At 66.1% G+C, this 26555-nt stretch overlaps 3 protein-coding genes across 10 annotated transcripts in view; 2 read left to right on the forward strand and 1 right to left on the reverse strand.

The window, feature by feature from the left end:
- CGREF1 (cell growth regulator with EF-hand domain 1) overlaps positions 1–9634 on the forward strand; it is a 79918-nt gene extending 70284 nt beyond the window's left edge. For 3 of the 4 annotated variants that reach the window (XM_054022116.1, XM_054022113.1, XM_054022114.1), the window contains exons 2-6: positions 4830–4930; positions 5650–5712; positions 7225–7295; positions 7562–7686; positions 8810–9634. In XM_054022116.1, the coding sequence (XP_053878091.1) occupies positions 4854–4930; positions 5650–5712; positions 7225–7295; positions 7562–7686; positions 8810–9127 (654 nt within the window). In that variant the 5' untranslated portion in view covers positions 4830–4853 and the 3' untranslated portion in view covers positions 9128–9634. Of the gene's footprint in view, positions 1–3071; positions 3172–4829; positions 4931–5649; positions 5713–7224; positions 7296–7561; positions 7687–8809 lie in introns of those variants that run through there. The other variant, XM_054022115.1, reaches the window with a different exon arrangement.
- Positions 9635–11266: 1632 nt separating this feature from the next.
- On the reverse strand, positions 11267–25255 carry KHK (ketohexokinase). 5 transcript variants are annotated; one of them, XM_054022102.1, is made up of 9 exons: positions 25070–25255; positions 23968–24084; positions 22504–22638; positions 22280–22414; positions 20739–20811; positions 19731–19877; positions 18409–18497; positions 11657–11814; positions 11267–11554 (listed from the first exon to the last, which is right to left on the reverse strand). In XM_054022102.1, the coding sequence occupies exons 1-9, from the start codon at positions 25159–25161 to the stop codon at positions 11469–11471; spliced, it is 1032 nt and encodes a 343-aa protein (XP_053878077.1). In that variant the 5' UTR covers positions 25162–25255; the 3' UTR covers positions 11267–11468. The 5 variants fall into 5 exon arrangements, with proteins under 5 accessions (XP_053878077.1, XP_053878078.1, XP_053878080.1 ...); XM_054022103.1 differs by lacking the exon at positions 23968–24084; XM_054022105.1 differs by lacking the exon at positions 22280–22414 and having other exon boundaries at positions 25070–25254.
- Positions 24093–26555, forward strand: part of LOC128833865 (cGMP-dependent protein kinase 1-like) — a 57161-nt gene continuing 54698 nt past the window's right edge. Inside the window, exon 1 of the mRNA XM_054022084.1 lies at positions 24093–24469. The gene's annotated coding sequence lies outside the window, so the exon portion shown is untranslated. The remainder of the gene's footprint in view (positions 24470–26555) is intronic.

Below are 26555 nucleotides of genomic sequence, written 5' to 3' on the forward strand. Positions count from 1 at the left end.
GGTGGCACCGGGTGGGGGTAGGGTGTGGCTATGGGTGGGGGGAGGCGGGTGGCACGGGGGGAGCGGGGTGGCATGGGACACGGGGAGGTGGGTGGCACCGGGTGGGGGGAGGGGGTGGCACGGGGGGAGCTGGGTGGCACCGGGCAGGGGGATGGGCCAGGCGGGTGGCACGGGGGGAGCTGGGTGGCATGGGGCAGGGGGAGGCGGTTGGCACTGGGCGGGGGTAGGGTGTGGCTACGGGGGGAGCTGGGTGGCATGGGGCAGGGGGAGGCGGTTGGCACCGGGCGGGGGTAGGGTGTGGCTACGGGTGGGGGGAGGCGGGTGGCACGGGGGGAGCTGGGTGGCATGGGGCACGTGGTGGGGGTCGGGTGGTACTGGGGGGAGCTGGGTGGCACGGGGCACGGGGGGGGAGGCGGGTGGCATGGGGTACGGGGAGGGGGAGGTGGGTGGTACCACGCGGGGGTAGGGTGTGGCACCGGGTGGGGGGAGGCGGGTGGCACGGGGGGAGCTGGGTGGCATGGGGCACGGGGTCGTGGGTGGCACCGGGCGGGGGGAGGGGGTGGCACGGGGGGAGCTGGGTGGCACCGGGCAGGGGGATGGGCCAGGCAGGTGGCATGGGGGGAGCTGGGTGGCATGGGGCGGGGGGAGGCAGGTGGCACTGGGGAAGCTGGGTAGCACGGGGCAGGGGGAGGCGGGTGGTACCGCGCGGGGGTAGAGTGTGGCACCGGGTGGGGGGAGGCGGGTGGCACGGGGGGAGCTGCGGGGCACGGGGCGGGGGGAGGCGGGTGGCACTGGGTGGGGGTAGGGGTGGCACGGGGGGAGCTGGGGGGCATGGGGCATGGGGAGGGGGGAGGCGGGTGGCACGGGGGGAGCTGTGGGGCACCGGGCACAGGGGGGAGGGGGTGGCACAGGGGGAGCTGGGGGGCACGGGGCACGGGGAGGGGGGAGGCGGGTGGCACGGGGGGAGCTGTGGGGCACCGGGCACAGGGGGGAGGGGGTGGCACAGGGGGAGCTGGGGGGCACGAGGCACGGGGAGGGGGGAGGCAGGTGGCACGGGGGGAGCTGTGGGGCACCGGGCACGGGGGGGAGGGGGTGGCACGGGGGGAGCTGGGGGGTATGGGGCACGGGGAGGGGGGAGGCGGGTGGCACGGGGGGAGCTGTGGGGCACCGGGCACGGGGGGGAGGGGGTGGCACGGGGGGAGCTGGGGGGCACGGGGCACGGGTAGGGGGGAGGCGGGTGGCACGGGGGGAGCTGTGGGGCACCGGGCATGGGGGGGGAGGGGGTGGCACGGGGGGAGCTGGGGGGCACGGGGCACGGGGAGGGGGGAGGCGGGTGGCACGGGGGGAGCTGGGGGGCACGGGGAGGGGGGAGGCGGGGGGCACGGGGGGAGCTGGGGGGCACGGGGAGGGGGAGGCGGGTGGCACGGGGGGAGCTGGGGGGCACGGGGCACGGGGAGGGGGGAGGCGGGGGGCACGGGGGGAGCTGTGGGGCACGGGAAGCGGGGAGACGGGTGGTACCGGGCGGGGGTAGGGGGTGTCACGGGAGGAGCTGGGGGGCATGGGGCACGGGGAGGGGGGAGGCGGGGGGCACGGCGGGAGCTGGGGGGCATGGGGCACGGGGAGGGGGAGGCGGGGAGCACGGGGGGAGCTGGGGGGCACGGGGAGGTCGGAGGCGGGTGGCACCGGGCGGAGGGGGTGGCACGGGGGGAGCTGGGGGGCACGGGGAGGTCGGAGGCGGGTGGCACCGGGCGGAGGGGGTGGCACGGGGGGAGCTGGGGGGCACGGGGAGGTCGGAGGCGGGTGGCACCGGGCGGAGGGGGTGGCACGGGGGGAGCTGGGGGGCATGGGGAGGGGGAGGCGGGGGGCACGGGGGGAGCTGGGGGGCACGGGGAGGGGGGAGGCGGGTGGCACCGGGCGGAGGGGGTGGCACGGGGGGAGCTGGGGGGCATGGGGAGGGGGAGGCGGGGGGCACGGGGGAAGCTGGGGGGCACGGGGAGGGGGGAGGCGGGTGGCACCGGGCGGAGGGGGTGGCACGGGGGGAGCTGGGGGGCACGGGGAGGGGGAGGCGGGGGCACGGGGGGAGCTGGGGGGCACGGGGAGGGGGGAGGCGGGTGGCACCGGGCGGAGGGGGTGGCACGGGGGGAGCTGGGGGGCACGGGGAGGTCGGAGGCGGGTGGCACGGGGGGAGCTGGGGGGCACGGGGAGGTCGGAGGCGGGGGGCACCGGGCGGAGGGGGTGGCACGGGGGGAGCTGGGGGGCATGGGGAGGGGGAGGCGGGGGGCACGGGGGGAGCTGGGGGGCACGGGGAGGGGGAGGCGGGGGCACGGGGGGAGCTGGGGGGCACGGGGAGGGGGGAGGCGGGTGGCACCGGGCGGAGGGGGTGGCACGGGGGGAGCTGGGGGGCACGGGGAGGTCGGAGGCGGGTGGCACGGGGGGAGCTGGGGGGCACGGGGAGGTCGGAGGCGGGGGGCACCGGGCGGAGGGGGTGGCACGGGGGGAGCTGGGGGGCACGGGGAGGGGGAGGCGGGGGCACGGGGGGAGCTGGGGGGCACGGGGAGGGGGGAGGCGGGTGGCACCGGGCGGAGGGGGTGGCACGGGGGGAGCTGGGGGGCACGGGGAGGTCGGAGGCGGGTGGCACGGGGGGAGCTGGGGGGCACGGGGAGGTCGGAGGCGGGGGGCACCGGGCGGAGGGGGTGGCACGGGGGGAGCTGGGGGGCACGGGGAGGGGGAGGCGGGGGCACGGGGGGAGCTGGGGGGCACGGGGAGGGGGGAGGCGGGTGGCACCGGGCGGAGGGGGTGGCACGGGGGGAGCTGGGGGGCACGGGGAGGTCGGAGGCGGGTGGCACGGGGGGAGCTGGGGGGCACGGGGAGGTCGGAGGCGGGGGGCACCGGGCGGAGGGGGTGGCACGGGGGGAGCTGGGGGGCATGGGGAGGGAGGAGCTGTGGGGTGGCACGGGGGGGCCGGGCCGGGCTTTGCGGTTCCGCTGCGGAGGCTCCGAGCCCGGGCGGGTCCCGCGGGGACCGGGGACGTGTCCAGCCACGTGGACTCGCCGCCTGGGGGCGGGGCCGAGCGGGACTCGGGGCGGGGCCGCAGCTGAAGCCCCGGGAGCCGGGAGCCGGGAGCTGAGAGCGGGGCCGGGCCGGGGACGCTGCGGGGCCGGCGGGATGCAGGTGCGTGTGTCGGTGCAGGGCCGAGCGAGGGCGATGGTGCAGTGGGTGCAGTGAATGCAGTGGGTGCCCTGGGGGCATTGTTGCAGTGCGTGTTTCTGGCACCGCGCAAACTGGTGCCTCCCTGGGCTGGGTGCAGTGGGGGGCCGTGTGGCTCTGGGTGCAGTGAATGCAGTGGGGGGCCGTGTGGCTCTGGGTGCAGTGAATGCAGTGGGGGGCCCGTGTGGCTCTGGGGGCTCTGTGCTGGGTCTGTGTGTTGGCGTGAGACCCCGTGTGCAAGGTGTGCCCACGTGCGCCGGTGGGGTCCCTGCATTGGCCATGGGGGTACCGGGGAGCGGCTGTCAGGGTGTTCTGTGTGCGGGGCTTTGCCGGCATGTGGCCGTGGGGTATGGTGTGGGGCAGGGCCGTGTGGGGCAGGGCTGTGTAGCCGAGGGGTGCGGTGTGGGGCAGGGCTGTGTAGCCGAGGGGTGCGGTGTGGGGCAGGGCTGTGTGGCCGAGGGGTGTGGTGTGGGGCAGGGCTGTGTGGCCGAGGGGTGTGGTGTGGGGCAGGGCTGTGTGGCCCGGGCAGGCTGTGGGAGGCTGTTGTGCGTTTCGCTGTGCCCGGCGGGCGCTGTCTGGCTGTGCCGGGTGTCCGGGGCCTGGCGCTGGCTGTTCTGTGTGTGTGGCGAGGAGCTGGGGTGTGCTCTAGGGGTTGTTGGAGGTAGGGGCCCCCCTGCAGGCTCTGGTCACCCTTCCAAAGGGCTCTGTGCCCACCCTGGGGCCCGGTGGGGGACGCTCCCTGCCCTGCACCCTGGCCAGATCTGTGTGTACGATGGGCATCTGGTGGCATTGCCAATCATGCTAGAGTGGGTGCTCCATCCCGCCCACTAGGCCTGGCCCAGCCCAGCTTGGGGTGTCTCTGTCTAACGCACGTCCTGCGGGCATCTCTGCCAGTGGCAGGGGAAGCCCCAAGGCATGCTGGGTACGCTCTGTATGCCAGGGCTGGGTGGCATTCACACAGACGAGGCACCTTAGAGCGGGGTGGACGCGCAGGGTCAGACGGCACCAGAGGGTGCCAGGGAGCTGGGACAAAACAGGGCAGGAGCGGGGCAGCTGGAGAGCCAAGGGGCTTGCACTGTCCATGAAGCACCTCGGCCGACTCGGAGCACCCTGCAGTGGGCGTCTCCAGAGGGCCCCGCCACGGAGACGCTGCGCTGGGCTGGGGCCTCGTCCTGTTGCAGCACCTGATATGGCGTCGCCCCTGGCTCTGGTCGGTGGAGACGAGGACCGACCGCGGCCAGGCCCACGGTGCTACCTTGGCTCCTGGCGGGGGCTGCAGACACAGTCACGGTGCCAGAGCAGGGCGCGGGGCGCCCGGATGCCCCACAGCAGCCTCCCCACCGGCTCAGCCTCCCGCAGCCGTGGCTAGCTGGCGCCGAGCAGATAGCGGAGCATGGCATGGCCAACCCGGGGGCCGTGACTCACCCCGCTCGGCACACGCCCGGGGATCCCGCCGTGCACCCCACAAGGTGCCTCGCTGGGGCTCCAGGCGCTCCACGCTGCACCAAAAGGCCAGGCCGCGGCGCAGTCGGACGCCACCGCAGGGAGACTCAGCCCATGAGTTACAGGAACCCGCACGCTGGGCTCCGTCAGGGGGGTGACGCTGCTACTTGTCCCCCCAGGCTGTCCGCAGCTCTGCTCTCAGGATGAGGAACTTGCTGCTAGTGTCTCTGCTGCTGGCCGTGACCCCTGGCTGGGCTGCGCCCAAGGACAGCGCCAACAGGTATGGGAAAGCAGGTCTGCCACGGCCCTGCCCGGTGGGCGGGATGGAGAAGGGAGCCCGAGTGGGGAGCGGGGCAGGAGCATTGCCTGGGGGAGCGCCCAGAGGGGGTGCTGTGGGGAGCGGGGCCATAGCACTGGCTGGGGGGCACTCTGGGGAACCGGACTGGAGCCCTGGCTGCAAGGGGTTGGTGTTGGGGGTAGGGCCAGAGCCCTGGCTGCAGGGGGTTGGTGTTGGGGGGGAGGGCCAGAGCCCTGCCTGCAGGGGAAGTGCTGGGGGGTGGGGCCAGAGCCCTGCCTGCAGGGGGGTTACTGGGGGGTGGGGCCAGAGCCCTGCCTGCAGGGGGTTGGTGTTGGGGGGGGGGTAGGGCCAGAGCCCTGGCTGCAGGGGGTTGGTGTTGGGGGGATGGGGCCAGAGCCCTGGCTGCAGGGGAAGTGCTGGGGGGTGGGGCCAGAGCCCTGCCTGCAGGGGGTTGGTGTTGGGGGGGGGGGGTAGGGCCAGAGCCCTGCCTGCAGGGGGTTGGTGTTGGGGGGGCGGGGGGGCAGAGCCCTGCCTGCAGGGGAAGTGCTGGGGGGTGGGGCCAGAGCCCTGCCTGCAGGGAGGGGGTGCTGTGGGGAGCCCTGGTGTCTGTACTGCCCCATTGGCTGCTCTAAGTCCCTGTGCCCTGCTGTGGGGCTGGATCCCGCCCCTGTGACCCCTGTTTCCCCGTTTGTTGCTCCCAGGCCTGAGGGCCCTGCTGCCGAGCCTGTTCCCAACCTTCTGCACCCCAAGCCGGAGGAGCTGCGGTGAGTCCAACTCCCCCAGGGAGGGACCCCGGGCCTGGGGCTGAGCAGCTGGCAGGGAGCCCAGCCTGTGGAGGGACAGGTCTGTGGGGGTGTTCCTGGGGCCCCACCCCCTGGATGTGTCGTTGTGGGGTGGGGGGGGCACTGACTGGGTGGGATCTGCCTGTCTGGAGGGTGCAGGCTTTGCAGGACGCTTTGCTGCAGTGCTGCGCCTGGCTGGGGCCCGGACCGCGCGACCTGGGACGGGGGGCAGGGGAGTGCCATGCTGGGGACAGGGAGTTGGGCAGGACAGAGAGAATCAGAGAAAGCATAAGCACAGCCAATGGTCCAGGTGGCCCAGGAGCCTGTCTGCCGGTGCCAGGCACTTCACAGGGAGTGAACAGAACAGGACAACTGTGACCCTGCCCCTGTCATCCAGTCCAGCTTCTGGTCTAGGGACGCCCAGAGCAGAGGGTGTGTCCCTGCCCAGCCTAGCTAATAGCCACTGATGGACCCGTCCTCCCGGAACTGAGCTAGTTCTTTTAGAACCATTCTAGTCTTGGCCTTCACAACATCCTCTGGCAAGGAGTTCCACAGGTTGACTGTGTGTTGTGTGAAGAAATACTTCCTTTTGTTTGTTTAAACCTGCTGCCTAATAATTTCGTTTGGTGACTCCTTGTGTTATGTGAAGGAGTAAATAACACTTCCTTATTTACTGTCTCCACACCAGTCCTGATTTTATAGACCTCTATCATATCCCCCCTTAGTCGTCTCTTTTCCAAGCTGAAAAGTCCCAGACTTATTAATCTCTCCTCGTATGGAAGCCGTTCCATACCCCTAATAATGTTTGTTGCCCTTTTCTGAACCTTTTCCAATTCCAATAGATCTTTTTTAAGATGTAGGTGTACCATGGATTTATATAGAGGCAATATGAGATTTTCTGTCTCATTATTTATCCCTTTCCTAATGATTCCCAACATTCTGTTTGCTTTTTTGACTGCCGCTGCACATTGAGTGGATGTTTTCAGAGAACTATCCACAATGACTCCAAGATCTCTCTTGAGTGGTAACAGCTAATTTAGCCCCATTATTTTATCCGTAGAATTGGGATTCTGTTTTCCAATGTGCATTACTTTGCATTGATCAACCTTGAATTTCATCTGCCATTTTGTTGCCCAGTCGCCCTGTTGGGTCCCAGGGATGAGTGCAGCAGGGGCAGTGCCCGTGGGAGCAGTTGGGGGGCAGAAGGGACCCCACTTGCCCTGCTGGCTCTAGGCCTGGTGCACTGCAGCCTGAGGCCTGCCCCATAGCAGAGCGGGCAAAGGACCAGCCAGGGATGAGACATGCCCGCGGCCTTGGCAAACCGTTCCTGGGGTTAATTCCCTGAGTCGGGTTTGTCCAGCCTCGCCTTGGCCCTTTCTCTGCTCTCCCCTGCCCCTGCCGTTCCTTTCCCCCGAGCCCCTCCGCAGCCCTCCGCCCCCCGCCCCCCTGCCCCCCGCAGCCCTCCGCCCGGCCTCACTCTGCTCCTTGTTCCAGGCTGTTGCAGCGTTACCTGCGGCGCGCCCGGCAGATGGCACAGGATCCTGCTGACATGACGAGGGAGCAGGGTAAGGGTCATGTCAGTGCCAAGCGAGGGGGGGCCGGGCCCCCGGGTAGCTGTGCTCATGCTGGGGGGTGAGGGGGTGCCCAGTGCCCGTTGGCTCTCACACAGCGATGGCAGCTGACACGTTCCGGCCCCATTCCTGGGCAGGGGGTGCCCACGTGCCATGCAGGCACCCCGCCCCCCGGCACTCCTGCCTAGCTCCCTCTCCACCTGCCACAGCCGCTCACACCCCCCAGTGCCCGGCCCCTCGTGACTCCCCCTCTCTCGCAGTGCTCCTCTACCTCTTCGCGCTGCACGACTACGACCGGAGTGGGCAGCTGGACGGGCTGGAGTTCATGCAGCTGCTGATGGAGGTGGTGTCCCAGCAGGCCCAGGGGCAGCCTTCTCCTGACGCGGTAGGTGCCACTCAGACCCCCTCCCCCCCCGGGGCTGGGGGACCAGGGGCCAGCTGGGCAGGGGGGTGGGTGCATCTCCCCTGGGCTGAGATCTGCACCTGGCTGGTGACTGGCAGCCTCCCTCTCCCCACAGAGCACGGGCAGCAGCAAGGAGACCCCGGGGGTCCCCCATGGGGGGCGGAGCTCAGGCACCACATGGTGCAAAGGGCCACTCCCAAGCCCGGCTCCTTACCCCATTCCCCACCCCTGAACCAGCCAGTCCCCGCCCTGGGGCCGGTTGGGAGCCAGCGCCCCCTACAGGGGACAGGCCCCGTCCCCCATTCCCCATCCCTGAACCAGCCAGTCCCTGCCCTGGGGCCGGTTGGGAGCCAGCGCCCCCTACAGGGGGCAGGCCCCGTCCCCCATTCCCCACCCCTGAACCAGCCAGTCCCTGCCCTGGGGCCGGTTGGGAGCCAGCGCCCCCTATAGGGGACAGGCCCCATGTCCCATTCCCCACCCCTGGCCAGGTGGGAGCCGGCGCCCCCTACAGGGAACAGGCCCCGTCCCCCATTCCCCACCCCTGAACCAGCCAGTCCCCGCCCTGGGGCCGGTTGGGAGCCAGCGCCCCCTACAGGGAACAGGCCCCGTCCCCCATTCCCCACCCCTGAACCAGCCAGTCCCCGCCCTGGGGCCGGTTGGGAGCCAGCGCCCCCTACAGGGGACAGGCCCCGTCCCCCATTCCCCACCCCTGAACCAGCCAGTCCCTGCCCTGGGGCCGGTTGGGAGCCAGCGCCCCCTACAGGGAACAGGCCCCGTCCCCCATTCCCCACCCCTGAACCAGCCAGTCCCCGCCCTGGGGCCGGTTGGGAGCCAGCGCCCCCTACAGGGAACAGGCCCCGTCCCCCATTCCCCACCCCTGAACCAGCCAGTCCCCGCCCTGGGGCCGGTTGGGAGCCAGCGCCCCCTATAGGGGACAGGCCCCATGTCCCATTCCCCACCCCTGGCCAGGTGGGAGCCGGCGCCCCCTACAGGGAACAGGCCCCACCCCGGTGCCAGCCAGTTCCCGCCCCGCAGTCTGCTCCCCGCCAGTGCTGTGCGACTGTCCCCTCTCTTCTCTCCTGCCCTGTGCCCATCCCCCCGGCAGGTGATCGTGGCGGTAGATGGGATCCTGGAGACTCAAGACCTGAACGGGGACGGGTTACTGAACCCTTCGGAGCTCCTGCTGCCCCCAGCCCAGGGCCAGCCTCCCCCGCCAGCCCCGACTGACGCCCCCGCTGAAGAAGGGGTTGTGCAGTGGGCACCTGAGGAACCAGAGCTGCCCGGCACCCAGGGGGCAGCAGGCCCCGGCGTGGAGCTCCCCGAGGCTGAGGGTCTCTTGCGGAGCCGGACGGGGCCAGAGGCGGCTCAGCCTGAAGAGGAGGCTCCAGGGGCCCAGGCTGGGGCCCCCAATGCTGAGATCTAGGCCCCCAGCCTAGACCCATGGAGAGCTCAGGGCACGGCCGGGGCAGATCAGAGCTGGCACGGGGACTGCAGGTGGGGGGCTGCTGGGCACAGAGAAACCGAGGTGGTGGTGGGGAAACCTCTGCCAGGGACCCCCCCCCCCACACACACACACACACACACTCTGGATCTGGCTGAGTGGTGCCGGGGAGGGGTGAGCAGGGGGGAACCTCCCTCCCCAGCCCTGGCGAGAGCAGCTGGGCTCAGCCCCTGCCGAGCGTGTGAGATGCCCCTAGGGACAAGGGGCTGTGGGGAGGCAGGTACCTGACCCCTCCCTGGGCTGGGGGGGGCCCAGGAGCTGCCCCGGGCGCTGCGGGCACAGCATCAAAGCAGGGTTACCCTCGCCAGCTCTGACCTGTCCCTGCCCGAAGCTGTGTGGCTGGAGCGAGGGGCTGGGCTGGGGGGGAGCACCGGGACATGTGCAATCCATCATGTAACTTACATTTTGAAATAGAAAAATATACACTGAGCCCCTGGGCTGCTGGCACCCTCGCTGGCTGCACTGCGCTGCCCCCCGGAGCCGTGGGGGTGGGGGGAGAGGGAAAGGAGTTTGCCTGGCCAGCAGGGCTCACCCAGCCAAGGGTGCCTCCTGCCCGTTGTCACGGAGTATCGGGGGACTCAGGGCCCTGCACCCCCGGCTTCCTGCGATTCACCATGACTCTCAGCCAGCCAGTAAAGCAGGTGGTTTATTTGGATGACAGGAACACAGTGCAAGACAGGTCTTGCAGGCCCAGACAACAGGGCCCCCCTCAGTTAGGTCCAGCTTGGGGTCCCAGGGCATGCCAGCCCACCCCCCTTGGGGGGTCAGAGCCATCCCTGCCTCCCAGCCATCTCACCAGCCTGCCTCCAGCACTCTGCTTTCAGCGACCCCTCCCACCGCCTTTTTTCAGTTTCCCGGGCCCCGGAGTCACCTGACCTCCAACCCCCTCCTGGGTTCTCATGTTACAAGCTCAGGTATGTTCCCTCGGGCTGACTCCCATCCTCCGATGCAGACCATCCTAGTCACACTCCCCTGTCAGCATTCCCACACCCCAGTAAGAACAGTCCCAGTTCGTCACACCCGTCCTCGAAATCGCCCCCGTGCCCTGCCCTGAGCAGGCAGCAGCTGCGTGGGCCGACAGGTGACCCTGCTCTGGGCACTGGCTGAGTGCCTGTCCCTCAGCACCCTGGCAGCAGGGCCTGGCACAAGCCCTCTCCCTCCAGCGGCCCCGAGCTGGAGGGCGGGAGAAGGGGGGGGTGCTTCCATCAGCTGTAGCAGGGGTTTAAGCCCTGCCCCCCTTCAGTGACTGGGCACCATAGCCCCCAGTGCACCCCGAGCCACGGTCCAGCCCACCCCAAGGCCTGCTGCCATGAGGTGGGCAGGAGGCCAGGCCCATGCAGCCAGCTCGGACGCTGCCTCACCCCGGGTGAGCTCAGCCAAGGGGCCTTCCAGGGCTCTCCTTGCATGGCCCCAGGCCAGTCCCTCTTCTCAGCCCGTGGCCACCTCCCGCTCCCCTCAGGCCAGACTTCGCCCTGCCTGCCCCAGGGCTGCTGGGCTGGGAGGCGTCATGCTGAGGAGAACTCCCTGGGAGCCAGGCCCCAGAGCACTTGGACCTACAGCTGGACGGACGGACACGGACACACACCCAGTCAGAGTGGAGCCTGGGGCCTGGGAGCCCATCGCACTGTGGAGCCCACAGGGCAGAGCGGAGGCACCCACCTCCTTTAGACGGCCCCCAGCCCCTCACCCTGCCTGCCAGGGGCTCCAGGAGCCTGTTCTGCAGAGAGGCAGCTCTTGGCAGGGTTCCCCTTGCAGCTCCCCCAAGCTGCGCTTCCTCTAAGGCGGGGAGCCGTGGGAAGCCCCTGCTGCACGGTCTAGGTCAGGGCCACAGGCTCCGGGAGCCCCAGTGCCAACCCCAGGCAGCAGGGGCTGCTGTCCCCAGGAGCAGCTGCGTCCCGGCTCTGGCTGCCTACGCCCTGGGCGGGCGCTTCCCCCACAGCTCATACACTGCCATGCGTCTGCCTAGCTCGGCAGCACCGAGCCCCCGCTCCAATGCCCGTGCCCCCAATGCCCCATAGCCAGAGCTCGCCTGCCGGCCGGACTGAAAAAAGCAAGGGCTGCAGCTGTTCCCAAGCGTTTATTGACTACACTGGACGGGGAGGGGACCCGCAGGGCCGGGTACAGTGCCCGGGCAGCAGGCATCATGGCACCCGGCGGGCAGCACCAACAGCTCAGCCCTTGCGCCCCAGGAAATCCCAGCAAGTCAGCACCAGCTGCAGCCTCCTGGTGCAAAGGGGGCGTCTCCTCCAGCGGGCAGCTCTGTTCACACGATGCCGTCGTACCCATGGACCCCGCACTTCCTGCCAGCCACCTGGCACCCAAAGGCCAGCGCCTCCTGCAGCCTCTGCCCTGCCATGGGAGAACAAGCTGCCCGTCAGCCCGAACCTGCCCTGGCCCCCCCAGTGCGCCCTGTGGGGAGGCTCCCGGCCCCCCCAGTGCACCGACTCTCACCTCTCGACAGGGCCAAGAGAACAGCGGCATTGAAGGTGTCTCCAGCGCCCAGTGTGTCCACGATGGTCTCTGGGGGGAAGGCGTCTGAGTGGACGAGCTCCCCGTCAGGCCCCAGTGCGTCAGCCCCTGCCTCGGCCCAGGCGCAGATCACAGTGGCCCTGGGGAGACAGCCCCTCAGCGTGACTCCACAGCCAGCCTTGAGCACCGTCCGCCCCTTGGGGCCAGCTGCCCCCTGGACTGCTCCCCCACAGGAAAAGACGGTTACTCACCGTTGTAACTGTTGTTCTTCGAGATGTGTTGCTCATATCCATTCCATTAGGTGTGTGCGCGCCGCGTGCACGATCGTCGGAAGATTTTCTACCCTAGCAACACCGGCGGGTCGGCTGTGGAGCCCCCTAGAGTGGCGCCTTCATGGCGCTGAATATATACCCCAGCCGACCCGGCGCCCCCTCAGTTCCTTCTTGCCGGCTACTCCCACAGTGGGGACGGGGGGCGGGTTTGGAATGGATATGAGCAACACATCTCGAAGAACAACAGTTACAACGGTGAGTAACCGTCTTTTCTTCTTCGAGTGCTTGCTCATATCCATTCCATTAGGTGACTCCCAAGCCCAACTTAGGTGGTGGGGTCGGAGTGAGACATTGCTGTGTGCAAAACCGCTGATCCGAAAGCAGCATCGTCTCTGGACTGCTGCACTAGTGCATAGTGAGCTGTAAATGTGTGGACTGATGACCAAACCGCTGCTCTACAAATGTCCTGAATCGGAACTTGTGCCAGGAAAGCCGTCGAGGAAGCCTGGGCCCTCGTGGAGTGAGCGGTGAGGTGCGGTGCTGAGACACCTGCCAGGTCATAGCAAGTCCGGATGCAAGACGTAATCCAGGAGGATAGGCGTTGTGAGGAGACCGGTGAGCCTTTCATTCGGTCGGCCACTGCAACGAAGAGTTGCGTCGTCTTTCTAAAGTGCTTTGTGCGGTCAATATAGAAGGCCAGGGCCCTTCGTACGTCCAGGGAATGCAAACGTTGATCCTGGCGAGTGCCATGTGGTTTGGGATGAAAGACCGGGAGAAAGATGTCCTGGTTGATATGAAAAGGAGAAACCACCTTAGGGAGAAAGGCAGGATGTGGACGAAGCTGCACTTTATCCTTATGGAAAACTGTATAAGGGGGCTCGGATGTAAGCGCCCTGAGTTCAGAAACGCGCCTTGCTGAGGTGATGGCTACAAGGAAGGCTGTCTTCCAGGATAGGTACAAAAGAGAACAGGTGGCCAGTGGCTCGAATGGAGGACCTGTGAGCTTGGAGAGAACCAGGTTGAGGTCCCACGTCTGAACGGGCTGACGTTGTTGTGGGTACATCCGGTCTAAGCCCTTGAGGAATCTAACGACCATCGGGTTAGAGAATACCGAGGACGCGAGTTCCCCTGGGTGAAAGGCCGATATAGCGGCCAGGTGAACTCTAATTGAAGATATCGCCAACCCCTGCTGTTTTAGGGAGAGGAGATATTCCAAAATGAGAGGAATGGGTGCCTGCAACGGGGACATGGCTCGTTGTTCGCACCAACAGGAGAACCGCTTCCACTTGGCCAAGTACGTGGTGCGTGTTGAGGGCTTCCTACTGCTCAGCAGAATCTGTTGGACAGAGTGCGAGCATTGCTGCTCTGCCTGGGTGAACCATGGAGCAGCCACGCCGTGAGGTGGAGTGATTGGAGGTCGGGGTGACGCAACCGGCCGTGGTCCTGAGAGATGAGATCCGGATCCAACGGAAGCGGGATCGGTGTCTGAACCGAGAGCTCCAACAGTGTGGTGTACCAATGTTGTCTTGGCCATGCAGGAGCGATCAGAATTACCTGTGCCTGGTCTCTGCGCAGTTTGAGCAGTACCTTGTGGACCAGAGGAAACGGAGGGAAGGCATAAAACAGGTGGTCTTTCCAGGGAAGCAGAAAGGCGTCCGAGAGGGAGCCCGGAGCTCGACCTTGTAGGGAGCAGAACACGTGGCACTTCCTGTTGTCTCGAGATGCAAACAGGTCTATCTGGGGAAACCCCCACCTCTGGAAGATGGAATGTATAATGTCCGGACGGATAGACCACTCGTGCGTTTGGAAGGACCTGCTGAGTCGGTCCGCTAGAGTGTTCTGGACTCCAGGGAGGAACGATGCCGTGAGATGGATTGAGTGGGCGATGCAGAAGTCCCACAGGCGAATGGCCTCTTGGCATAGAATTGACGAACGTGCTCCTCCTTGCTTGTTGATGTAGAACATGGCCGTGGTGTTGTCGATGAGAACTAACACACAGCGGCCACGTAGGAGATTGAGGAATGCCTGGCACGCCAGGCGTACCGCCATCAGTTCCCGAACATTGATGTGTAGGGCTAACTGGGATGCAGTCCACAGGCCCTGGGTATGGTGTTCGTTGAGATGGGCGCCCCACCCCAGAGATGACGCGTCTGTGACCAGGTGCAGGGAGGGTTGTGGGGCGTGAAATGGCATCCCCTCGCAGACTACAGTGTGATCTAGCCACCAGGTGAGGGAGGCCAGGACCGAGTTCGGGACCGTGACCACCATGTTCAGGCTGTCCCGATGTGGACGGTATATTGATGACACCCAGGTTTGAAGCGGGCGAAGTCGAAGTCTGGCATGCCTGGTTACGTACGTGCAGGAAGCCATGTGACCCAGCAGGGTAAGGCACGACCTCACCGTGGTAGTTGGGAAGGCCTTGAGCCCTTGAATGAGGTTCGTGATGGTGCCAAATCGGTTGTCTGGCAGGATGGCTTGTGCACGTCTGGAGTCTAGAACTGCGCCGATGAATTCTATTCTCTGGGTAGGTTCTAGAGTGGATTTGTCCTTGTTGAGGAGGATGCCCAACTCGTTGAATGTGTGCACTATTCTGTGGACGTGAGCTTGAACTTGCTCCTTGGTGCGACCGCGCACCAGCCAGTCGTCTAGGTACGGGAACACCTGTATCCCTTGCCGACGAAGGTACGCTGCCACGACAGCCATACATTTCGTGAACACCCTTGGGGCCGAGGATAGGCCGAAGGGAAGGACTGCAAATTGGTAGTGCACCGTGTTTACCACGAATCGCAGGAAGCGTCTGTGAGGTGGGTAAATTGCGATGTGAAAGTATGCGTCTTTCATGTCGAGGGCGGCGAACCAGTCTCCAGGATCGAGGGAAGGGATAATGGCCCCCAAAGAGACCATGCGGAACTTCAACTTTACTACGAATTTGTTGAGTCCGCGCAAGTCCAAGATGGGCCGCAGACCTCCTTTGGACTTGGGGATCAGGAAGTAACGGGAATAAAATCCCCTGCCCCTTAAGTCTATCGGAACCTCCTCTATGGCCCCCATGGCCAGGAGCGTAGAAACCTCCTGTATAAGAAGTTGCTCGTGAGAAGGGTCCCTGAAGAGGGACGGGGAAAGGGGGTGGGAGGGGGGGATAGAAGAAAACTGGATAGCGTATCCCCTCTCCACCGTGCGGAGGACCCAACGGTCCGAAGTTATAAGGGACCAAGCACGGTGGAAGTGGGAGAGGCGATCCCGAAAGGAGGGAGCTGGATCCTGGGGGATGACTGGGGCGCCGTCCTCGACCGCACCTTCAAAAGTTCTGTCTAGGACCTGAAGGTGGTCTTGGTGGCCCTTGGTTCTGACCGGGTTGAGGGCCAGCCCATCTTCTCCTACCACCTCGCCCTCGCCTTCTGGCAGGGTCCTGTCTCTGACGAGGTGGAGGGGGGTAAAAATGTTGAGGCTGCGGCCTAAATGGTCTGCGCTGGGGACCCGCAACATGCATCCCCAAGGAGCGCATGATTGTCCTGGAGTCTTTGAGGCTCTGCAATCGAGAGTCCGTCTTCTCCGAGAACAGCCCCTGTCCTTCAAAGGGCAAATCCTGTAGGGTCTGCTGTAATTCAGGGGGCAAACCCGAAACTTGGAGCCAGGAGGTCCTGCGCATAGCGATACCTGCGGCCAGGGTCCTTGCGGCCGAGTCCGCTATGTCCAGGGAGGCCTGTAAGGAGGTCCGAGCCACCTTCTTACCCTCCTCAACCATGGCTCCAAACTCTTCCCTGGACTCTTGGGGAATCCACTCCTTAAACTTCCCCATAGAGTTCCAGGAGTTGAAATTGTAGCGGCTCAGTAGCGCCTGTTGATTCGCCGCTCTAAGTTGTAGCCCTCCGGCTGAGTAAACCTTACGGCCAAACAGATCAAGCCGCTTAGCCTCTTTTGATTTTGGCGCTGCAGCCTGCTGGCCGTGGCGCTCTCGTGCATTCACTGATTCCACCACCAGTGAACACGGTTGGGGGTGTGTGTACAAGAATCCATAGTCCTTAGATGGGACAAAGTATTTCCTTTCCACCCCTCTCGCTGTGGGTGGAATGGAGGCAGGAGTCTGCCATATCGTATCCGCGTTCGTTTGGATCGTGCGGATCAAGGGTAACGCCACCCTCGATGGGGCATCCGATCCAAGGATATTCACGATCGGGTCGTGCACCTCCACTATCTCCTCCGTCTGCAGGTCCATATTACGGGCCATCCTGCGCAGGAGATCCTGGTGAGCCCGAAGATCTATCGGAGGGGGACCCGTGCATGAAGTGCCCGCCACTGCCTCATCCGGAGAGGAGGAGGAGGACGCCTCCGGTGGTAGTGGATCCAAGGGGGGGTCCCGGTCCCCCTGGTCTTGGGTCGGAGCGTCACCTGCACTTGGGTCCACGGTGTCGGGTGGTGTGGACACAGAAGCCTCCATGCCTCCAGGCGGAGGCCGAGAGATGGTGGATTCTGGGGCCCTTCTGACCGAGTGACCCGAGCGAGAGGTCGATGGTAATGAAGCCCCTTGCTCCTGGTGATACGCCCACGGGGTCCAAAACGACCAGTGAGATGGTCCATGAGAGTGGTCCTCTGCCCTCTCCTGCCAATGGCCCAAGTCTCGTTCCTCGGCCTGCCCCTGAGGGGGGTATGCCGATCTCGACAGGTCCTCCGAGGAGCGAGACGCCGATCTTGACGGCCATGGCGGTGCCGCGAAAGATGAAACGATCCCCGTGGTCTGCGGTGCCGCACGGTGCCGGTCCGGAGATGATCTATCTCTGTGCGGTGCCGGCGATCGGTGCCGGGACCGCGACCGGTGCCGATGACCTCGTCGGTGCCGGGAGTCAGATCTGGACCTCGACGAGGACCTAGAGTATGCCCGGTGCCGGGAGCGGCCTCTCGACGTCGAGCGTCGAGCGTGGCGGTGCCGAGAACTACGTCTCGACGTTGATCGGTGCCGACGATCATAGCGGTGCCGAGACGTAGACCGGTGCCGCGACGAAGATCTTGGCCGCGAGTACGACCGGTGCCGAGACGATATTCGGTGCCGGGACTGCGAGCGGCGTGGGGACCTGCTTCGGGACCTGGATCGGCATCGAGGTTCCAGCCCTTGTGATGGAGGGCGCATCAAGGCAGGTTTCCCTCTTGACTGTACCGGGCGAGTCAACGGTACAGTCGGTGCCGGTGGTTGAGGCGGTGCCGGCTCCGTGAGAGCTATCAAGTCTCTCGCCGCCGCGAAGGTCTCTGGAGTCGACGGGAGACACTGTATCACCGCCGGCCTCGGTGGAGACGCTATTTGTACCGGACTCGACGGCCTCGGCGCCGGAGTCGACGGTGCTGGAGGCGCCTGTTTCCGTTGCTCCACCGGCGGACGCGGCTCTACCCCCGGCACTGGGGGAGCCGGCGTCTTCGGCACGGACGTCCCCGTCTTATGGGCTTTTTTATGCCCTGGGGATAATGACCGGCGCCGCGGCACTTGCTGTGTTTGCGGTGCCGACGAGGTCCGGTGCCGGGGAGGCTTGTCTGACGCCACTCGCGTGGTCGTCATAGCCGGTGCCGCCGGGGCACTGCGCACCGAAGTGCTAGGCGTCGGAGTCTGGCCCGTGGAAGGAGTGTCCGGGCTAAGTGCCGCCTCCATTAGGAGTTGCCTGAGCCGAAAGTCCCGCTCCTTCTTGGTTCTTGGTTTGAAGGCCTTACAGATCTTGCATTTGTCTGTTTGGTGGGACTCTCCCAGGCACTTCAAACAGGAGTCGTGCGGGTCGCTCGTTGGCATAGGCTTAGCGCAGGAGGCGCACTGCTTGAAGCCGGGAGCGTTGGGCATGAGCCCGGGCCCGCGGCCGGGGGAGAAAGGGGGAGACGACCCCCTTAACCCCCTGAACTACAATAACAACTATAACAACTTTAAAACTATTTAACTATAAACACTAGAACTACAACTATAACTATAACTTTGAATGACTAAGTAAGCTAGGGAGAGTGGAGGACAGCTATGCCGCGCTCCACAGTTCCAACGACCGTCAGGGGCGGTAAGAAGGAACTGAGGGGGCGCCGGGTCGGCTGGGGTATATATTCAGCGCCATGAAGGCGCCACTCTAGGGGGCTCCACAGCCGACCCGCCGGTGTTGCTAGGGTAAAAATCTTCCGACGATCGTGCACGCGGCGCGCGCACACCTAATGGAATGGATATGAGCAAGCACCCGAAGAAGAACTGCTCTGAACCCACCAACCCATTTCACAGCAGCCACCGAGCAGCTGTTACCCTCCAGCGCCAGCTCTGGGCCCTGCCCCCTCCTCTGGGGGGAGCAGCAGGGTCCTGCTCCCCCCGCCTCGGGCAGCGTGGGCCAAGGAGGGCCTGGAGGCTGCCTGCTGCTGCGTCGCTCTGCCCAGGGCAGGGCAGTGAGTGAGTCCCTGGCCCCCCATGCCAGGTTCATCCTCCCAGTTTGGCCCCACGTGGCCCAGACCTACCCTGGTCTCACACGGGTGCGAAGCCCCTTCACGGCCTCGGGAGCCGAGTGGAAACCAAAGTCCTTTGCCACGTCCTTGCTGACAAATACCTGCCGGGAAAGAAGGAGTAAGGGGGCAGGGCCAGGTAGCCAAAGCCAATGAACAATGCCACTGTGCTCCCCACTGCCCCATAGCCAGCTCTGCCCCATGCCAGTGCCCCTCAGCCAGCACTGAGCCCCCACCCCCAATGCCAGGGCCCCCCCGTTCTCCATAGCCAGCACCGCCCAATGCCAGTGCCCCTCAGCCAGCACCGAGCCCCCACCCCCAATGCCAGCCCCCCCCCATGCCCCATAGCCAGCACCCCCCAGTGCCCAATAGCCAGCACTGCCCCTCTGCCCCAATGCCAGTGCCCCATAGAATCACAGAATATCAGGGTTGGAAGGGACCTCAGGAGGTATCTAGTCCAACCCCCGGCTCAAAGCAGGACCAATCCCCAACTAAATCATCCCAGCCAGGGCTTTGTCAAGCCGGGCCTTAAAAACCTCTAAGGAAGAAGACTCCACCACCTCCCTAGGGAACCCATTCCAGTGCTTCACCACCCTCCTAGTGAAATAGTGTTTCCTAATATCCAACCTAGACCTCCCCCACTGCAACTTGAGACCATTGCTCCTTGTTCTGTCATAGCCAGAGCTGAGCCCCTGCCCCAATGCCAGAGCCCCCAGTGCCCCCCAGCCAGCGCTGGGCCCCCGCTGCCAACGCCCCCAGGCCACAAGCCCCAGCTCCCTGAGCCATGCAGGAGCTGGCGTCTGATTGGCCAGCTGAGCAGTCCCACTAGCCAATCAGCTCCCTTCCTCGCTGGCCTCCCAGACACCTGTCATGTCTCCCACAGGCAGGTGCCCACCTAGACAGCCCCTCCCCGAGCAGTGAGCTGGTGCCAGCTGCCCAGAGCGCCCCCCACCCAGTGCACGTACCATAGAGAACGAGCCAGCTGCCCAGAGCGCCCCCCACCCAGTGCACGTACCATAGAGAACGAGCCAGCTGCCCAGAGCGCCCCCCAGAGGAAATGCCCTGTCACCTGGGTGTGGGCGGGGCTGGGCCCCCTGCAGCGCCCCCAGGGGGCAGGCCCCAGCTGTGCTGCTCTCCGGCTCCCCCCACACAGGGGCCCTGCTCTGGTCGTGACACCTCCCCCCATGAGGGCCCCCTCCAGGCAGCAGGGCCCCCCAGCAGGACAGGCTGGGAGAGCCAAGCTCCCTGCCCTCCCCCAGCCGAGACCCCCTGACCCCAGCTGCCCCCAGGGGCAGGGGATGCCAGGACCCGCGGGGACGTGCCCCATTATTTCCTACCACGTCTCCGTAGCCGAAGAGCTGGTACAGCTCCTTTCGGGGCTTCTCCACCTCCACCGACGTAGAGACTCTCTGGTGGGCTGGGCAGGTCCGGTTATACTCCTCCACGCGCTGGATCATTTTCACCTGCTCCGCAGCGTTCCTGCCCTGGAAGCAGGACAAGCTTTCAGCAAGGAGAGGGCCGTATCCCTGACCCCCTGCACCCACGGGCCTGGGCACAGCACGCCAGCCTGGCCTGGGTGCCACGGCGTGGACTAGCAAAGCAGCGACTCAGTGCAGACCCCAGCCTAAGCCACCCGGCAACTTGTGCTGCATGGGAAGGTGGGCTGGGCTGGGCCATGTGGACACAGAACGGGAGTAAGCACGAGCAAGGGCTCGTCTACACAGGGCTACCCAGCACCAAGCACTCAGTCCAGATAACAGCATCCACACCCAGCCACTCAGGAGCAAGGTCCCACATGGAGCAGCCTGCGAAGAGGGAAGTGGAGAGCAGAGAGCAGCAAGCCGGCGCATCTGCCTCCCATCCCACCTCCAGGACTCCCAGCCTCGAGCCAGAAGCACGGGGGCCAGTCTCTATTCCAGGTCACTCAGGCCCCCCCCGTCACTAAATCCTGCTGCTGCTGCCACCCCCTTGCGACTCCGAGCCGCCCCTTCCTTTCTGTGCCAATGAGCGAGTGTTTGGCCATGCCTTCGTCTCCTGCGGGGCTACCGTAACCGCCCCTGTCTGGCCACCCCAGCCCTATTCCACTCCTCACCAGCCCGCTGCCTGGCCCACTCCTCATCTCAGCTCCTGGCGCCACCATGACATGGCCCCTGGGCTGGGCAGCACTCCCATGTATGTGCCATCCCACTCCTCTGGCCTGCGTCTGCCTTCGCCTCCTCACATCGGGCACTGCCTGGGGTAGGGCCCCCCCGCCCTCCACGCTAGGGCAGCGCCAGGCCCCTCTGGGGAACCACTGAACAGTCAATGGCGGAATGGGGGGCCTCGCTGGCTGAGGGGGGACTCACCTCCCAATGGATCCACTTGTACTGGGTGAGGTCGACCTGCTCAAAATCCTGTGCTGTCACATCTGGCAGGTTTCTAACCCACGGGGGGGGGGGGGGGGGAGAACACAGGGGAGTCAGAGGGCGGGTGCACGGGGCCCCTCCTAGCAGAGAGGTTAGGGCTGAGGGGGACGGGGGGCGACTTTAGCCCCTGCAGTCAGCGAGCCGCTGGGGAATCTGGGCTAGCGGCCCCAGCAGGTGGGGAGTGCAGCTCCCAGGCAGTGGGGCCCAACACATGGCATGGCCTGCAGGCACTCACACAGACCCCCTGGCCTGCTCGGCGACACAGGGGGAGCCTGCCCCAGAGGACACCATGGTGCCTGTGCCCTCGGGCACTGCTCCCTCTGCATGCTCGGCTGGCAAGGCCCCTGCCCATACAGGGCTCCTGGTGGGGGTCCAAGGCCAAGCAACGGGGCAGAAGGGTGTGACAGTATGGGGCTCTGAGGGGCTGGACTCTGCCCGGCTGGGCTCACACCCAGTCAGGTAACCAGGCACCCATTCAATGATTAACCACAGCCTCTGGCAGAGGGGATGAAGGCAGGAGACCCTGGCCTGATCTCAAAGGGCATCAGCCAGACTTTGATCCCAGAGATCCCAGGGACGCGGACGCCCTTCAACGAGGGGAACAGAGCTCAGTGACACCGAGCCCCTGTGAATCACTAACCCCCTCCCCCACTTCTCCGGCTGCTGGATCCCAGCTCGACCCTCCTGCCAGCAAAGGGTTAACAGGGTCCCAGGCAAAGTCCTGCCGCCTGGTCCCAGCAGGGCAGGAGAGACGGCCCCATACGGGACCTGTGTTAACTGGGGGGGCCAGGATCTCCTCTGCTCCCCTCCTGTGCTGATGCCTTGTCCCATGTGTTCTAATGCACTGGGCCGGGCTGAGCCGAGCGGCCCCACAAAGACGGGGCTCACCCCGAGGGGCAGGCAGCAAGGGGCACCCCAGACCACCCGCCAGGAAATGGAGGGACGGGGCTGGTGTGGGCCAGGCGAGTTCCCAAGGGAGCATTCCTTCCCACTGGCAGAAGGGACCCAGTGAAAGGCCCTGACAGCCCTGCAAGCGCAGGGAGGTCACTGCTACAGCGGCCAGCCCAAGGCCCAAGGTCCCCTCTGAATGCCTACCACCTGCAAAGAGTCACAGGGCAACCCCCCATAAGCCCTGGGGAGGCAGCGGGGGTCACACATGCAGATTCCCCTCCCGCCCCCCCGAAGACAAGATTGAGATGTGCCAATTATGGCAGTGAAATTACCGGGTGCTGCAGGATTAGCATTGGCGCAGCTGATTGGCGTCTGCGTGCAGAATCAGTGAATGAATCAGTCAATCAGCCATGCGGGATGGGTCCCCTCTGACGGGGCAGCGCCGAGGCGAGACCTGAGGGCACGGGCCCCCGAGCCCCCGTCCGTGACAGGCAGGGCCCAAGGGCCCGGCACTGGGGTTCCCCCTGCGGGAGCCGCCTGCCTGCCAGGGGGGACTGGCGCGACGGCTCGGCAGATGTGCCCGGCCTTACGTGTCATAGAGTGTGACCGTCCGTGAGCCGTTGGTGCTGTTGACAAGGCAGCAGGCGCATGGCGTGTCCCCCCGGCTCTGCCACGCCACATGCGCTACATCCACACCCCTGCGTCGGAAGTCCGCCACGATGAAACTTAGCAGGGGAGGGGAGAGAACAGGGGGAGGGAGAGAGGGGTTAGATCCTGGTGGGCACAGCGGGCGCCGGGCACAGCCCCTACGCACCTGTTTGTGTGCAGGATGGTGCGGGTGCCCCTGCTCGCACTGCTGATGACGATGGAGGTGGGGAAGGAGCTCTCGGGGTGCGGGACCAGGTGGGTGAGCTCCACTGCATAGCGCCGCAGGTCGGCCAGGACGAAGCTGCCGGGGAGGGGGGCGCAGAGAGGGTTAAGCGCGGGATGGGAGAGCCGCTGCCCTGCAGTGCCTGGGTGCCAGAGGGGAGACAGCAGGTCTGGGGGCCCAGTCAGTCCCCAGCAGCTCCGACGCTCCCCAGCAAACCTGCCCCACTGCACTGGGAGCCCCACAGACCACGATCGGCCAGCGCAGCACCCAGGCTACAACCGGGAGCAGGGGTGAAAGGCTCTCCAGAGACCCCCCAGCAGGGAGATGGGGCCAGCGAGGGGAGGGGTTCCCCAGGAAGGGCTGGGGGCTCCGTCACTCCCCAGCAGGGAGATGGGTCCGGAGGGTGGGGCGGGTCTCCCTACGGGCCCTGTGGCTGTGGATATACCCACTCTCCTGGGTGATGCTTTGGAGAACAGACTTTGAGGGGGAGGGATTGCTCAGTGGTTTGAGCATTGGCCTGCTAAACCCAGGGTTGTGAGTTCAATCCTTGAGGGGGCCACTTGGGGATATGGGGCAAAATCAGTACTTGGTCCTGTTAGTGAAGGCAGGGGGCTGGACTCAATGACCTTTCAAGGTCCATTCCAGCTCTAGGAGATGGGATATCTCCATTAATTATTATATTATAGGATCTTGTGTCCCCTAGTCCCAGAGGAAGAGGCTGGATGGGACCCAGGGGAACCCTCTCATCTTGTTTCCATGGTGATGTAATTCACAGGGACCACCGGGGGAGCATGGACGCATCACACCACTTAGCAAGCAGATGTGGATTTTAGAAAAGCAGCAGCACACGCTAACCCCCTGCCGACGCTGCAGCAGATCCCCTGCACCCAGCTCCCGGACCCCTTGCCAGCTGGAAACACAGACCCCGAGTGAGGGCAGTGCGGCCAAGGAGCCGGACAGCCCAGCCCGTGGGAAAAGGCCAGACGGAGCCCAGCTGGGGGGTGCCAGAGCAGGCCGGATAGGAACTCAGGGGTCACAAGCCTTTAGAGGACACAAAACAGGGTAAAGGAAGCCCCAGGTCTGATTTGCCCCCTCCCCTAGCACAAGGAGGCAGCCAGAACCCCTGTGGTCAGCGGAGGCGTCACATCTCCCCGTCCCGAAAAGGGACAGTCCTGCCTGCGGGCTCCCCGCCCCCAACTTGCTGGGCCCGGTCACCTGGAAGGAAGGATTCTCTCTCAGTCCAGCGTGCTGGGGGCCAGGGCACCTGCCAAGGTGCATAATGGTCCCCTGAGCTGTGCCCATGGCAGGATACCCGTGGTGCTGGCTTGAGCACTCAGGCTCCCACCTCACTGCGGGCACGCTGACCCGCAGACCCCCCCGCCACCCCGCACCAGGTCCATCGCTTACTCTGCTGCGTGTCCGGGCGCCAACGAGCCCATGAAGGCACAGGGCGCCCCCAGCAGGGACAACACGGTGCAGGAATTTGAGGCATTGCCACCCCGCTGCCAGCGCTGAGACAGGCACCTAGAAGACAGACAGCCATGGCAGGGCGTGGCCGGGCACCAGGCTCCCAGCCCTGCACTGGCCCCAGTCGCTCCTGCTTGGCGGGATCCACACGCTGGAACAGGGCCGTTAGCTGGGCGTGGGATCGCAGAGCCAGCCGGGGGTTCCCTGCTGGCTGACAGGGGTGGGGTGGGGCGGGGCAGAGGAAGCTCATGCCACCCCCAGGCCCGCGTGCCAGGGCAGACAGTTTAATCGGAGGACTGTTCATGCAGGGAGCTCTTGGGGCTGGGTTCCCAGGGCAGCACCGCGGCCAGTGCGCTGGGCTGGCACCGCACGGGGGAGCGGGTCGGAGGCACCCAGGGGCCCGAGGGGTCTGCGCTGCTCTGCCCGGGAAGTCGGGCTGCAGGTGAAGTCATTTCTAGACGGTCGAGAGGGCGCCCGGATTCCCTGCTGGCCCCGCCAGGTCCTGCTCCTGCCAGCTGGGTACTCTCCAGCCACCTGAACACCGGGTGGATTTTCCTGGCCCAGAGAGGGCCTGGGGCTAGTGTCTGAGCATGGGCCTGGAAGGCGGCAGCCCCCCCTCCCCCCTGATCTTACCCTGGCTCAGACACCGATGCCAGGCTCCTGGGGGGCTCCTGGGGGAGAACAACCCAGACCGTCTGAGCTGGAGCTGCTGTGACGGGGCTGCCTGCCGCTGAGGGCCTGGCCAAGTCCCTTCCCTCCAGCCCCACGTCCCTAAGTCCCAGCCCCCCTGTGCCCCACCCCTCCCAGCTGGAAAACCGAGCTGGGGAGGCTCAGAACCACACCAGGGGAAGGACCCCGGGAACGTTATCTGTAACTGGCAAAGACAACCCCCCCTGCCCACTCGTGGGACTGGCGCAGGGATCCCAGAGCCTGCAGCCCAGGGGCTGGATTGGCCAACCCTCCCAGCCCACTCAGCCCCTCTGTGCCCCCAATCCAGCCTCCCCACGGTGCTGCAGTCCCCAGGGAGCCGAGCCCCCCGTACCTGGTGTCCGTGTCCTCGAGCGGGTACGTGTCCACCATGCTGATTATGTCCAGGCAAACCAGGCCAATGCACAGGATGCGCTTTTCCTCCATGGATGGGCTGCCCTGCCGGCACCAGCTCCCCGGGCACCTACCCCCTGCCCCTCCCTCCGGCACCAGCTCCCCGGGCACCTGCCCCTCCCTCCGGCACCGGCGCCCCGGGCACCTACCCCGACCCCTCCCTCCGGCACCAGCTCCCCGGGCACCTACCCCCCGCACCCGCTCCCTGGGCACCTGCCCCCTGCCCCTCCCTCTGGCACCAGCTCCCCGGGCACCTACCCCCCCGCACCCGCTCCCTGGGCACCTGCCCCCTGCCCCTCCCTCCAGCACCAGCTCCCCCAGCACCTGCCCCCTGCCCCTCCCTCCAGCACCAGCTCCCCCAGCACCTGCCCCCTGCCCCTCCCTCCAGCACCAGCTCCCCCAGCACCTGCCCCCTGCCCCTCCCTCCGGCACCAGCTCCCCCGGCACCTGCCCCCTGCCCCTCCCTGCACTAGTGCCCCGGGCCCCTAAGGTCCCGCCCCCGGTACCGCCGACCCGACCCGTGCGGTGCCCGGTGGCTGAGTCAGGACCATCCCGAGCCCGACAAGCCCCCGCCTGCAGCTTCCTGGCCCCGCCCACGGCCCCGCCCCTTCTCTGCCTGGCCCCGCCCCCGCCTCCAATCCCGTCCGCAGCTCAGAGCCCCGCCCCCCGCCGCACCACCCCATACTCCCCGCCCCGCACATGACACGAGCGGCCGGGGTCACGTGACGGGGGAGGGGCGGGTGCTTTAGGCTGGAGGCGGGGCGGGGATGGCGCTGGGGCTGACCCCCGCCCCCGGCCTGTGGCCCCCCCCCCCCTCCCTGGCCTGTTGCAGACAGAGCCCAGATGCACCAGGCGTGGGCTCGGGCTCTGGCCCTGGGTTCACAGGGGCCCTGCACCTGGCTTGAGTCTCACACACGTGTGCGAATTCCCCCATTGTTCTTTCTGGCCCCCTCACAGGGAGCCCAGGCAAGCCTGGGTGGGTGTGTTTGTGGGGAGGTGATGGAAGTGCGAAGGCTGCCTGTGTAACCTTAACTGTGCCCAGCGTGCGCTTACCCAGCACAGCTGTGAGCTGCAGGGTCCCTGGCATTCTCCAGGTCTACACTATCAACTGACCTCGCTCTGGGTAAGAAAAATCCATCTCCCCGGTGCACAGTGCTGTGCCGATGGGGGCGTCTCCCGCCTCTCGCAGAGGTGGATGAACTACGCCGGCAGGGGGCGCTCTCCCATCCGTCTTCGCTAAAGCCCAGCCGCGGAGTTTTAAGTGTTAGCCTGCCCTTATAATCTGCCAGCCTCAGGGACGTTTCTGGGGGTTTGGTGGGGATGCCATGGAGAAGGGCACGGAGGGAGCCCAGTGCCTGCGTCCAGCCCTCAGGACCAAGGCCCTGCAGGGGAAAGGCTCTGTGTCCAATTCCCCACCCCCAGGAACC

Source organism: Malaclemys terrapin, chromosome 3, assembly GCF_027887155.1.
Source record: "Malaclemys terrapin pileata isolate rMalTer1 chromosome 3, rMalTer1.hap1, whole genome shotgun sequence".
Classification (NCBI taxonomy): domain Eukaryota; kingdom Metazoa; phylum Chordata; order Testudines; family Emydidae; genus Malaclemys; species Malaclemys terrapin.

Bases quoted from the DNA above. Each gene is read 5' to 3' on its own strand.
- KHK (XM_054022102.1), bottom strand. From the start codon at position 25,161: ATGGAGGAAAAGCGCATCCTGTGCATTGGCCTGGTTTGCCTGGACATA. The intron at 22,415-22,503 runs GTGCGTAGGGGC...TCCCCTGCTAAG, and splicing joins ACCATCCTGCACACAAACAG to TTTCATCGTGGCGGACTTCC. The intron at 19,878-20,738 runs GTGAGTCCCCCC...TCCTGCTTCCAG, and splicing joins ACAAGTGGATCCATTGGGAG to GGCAGGAACGCTGCGGAGCA.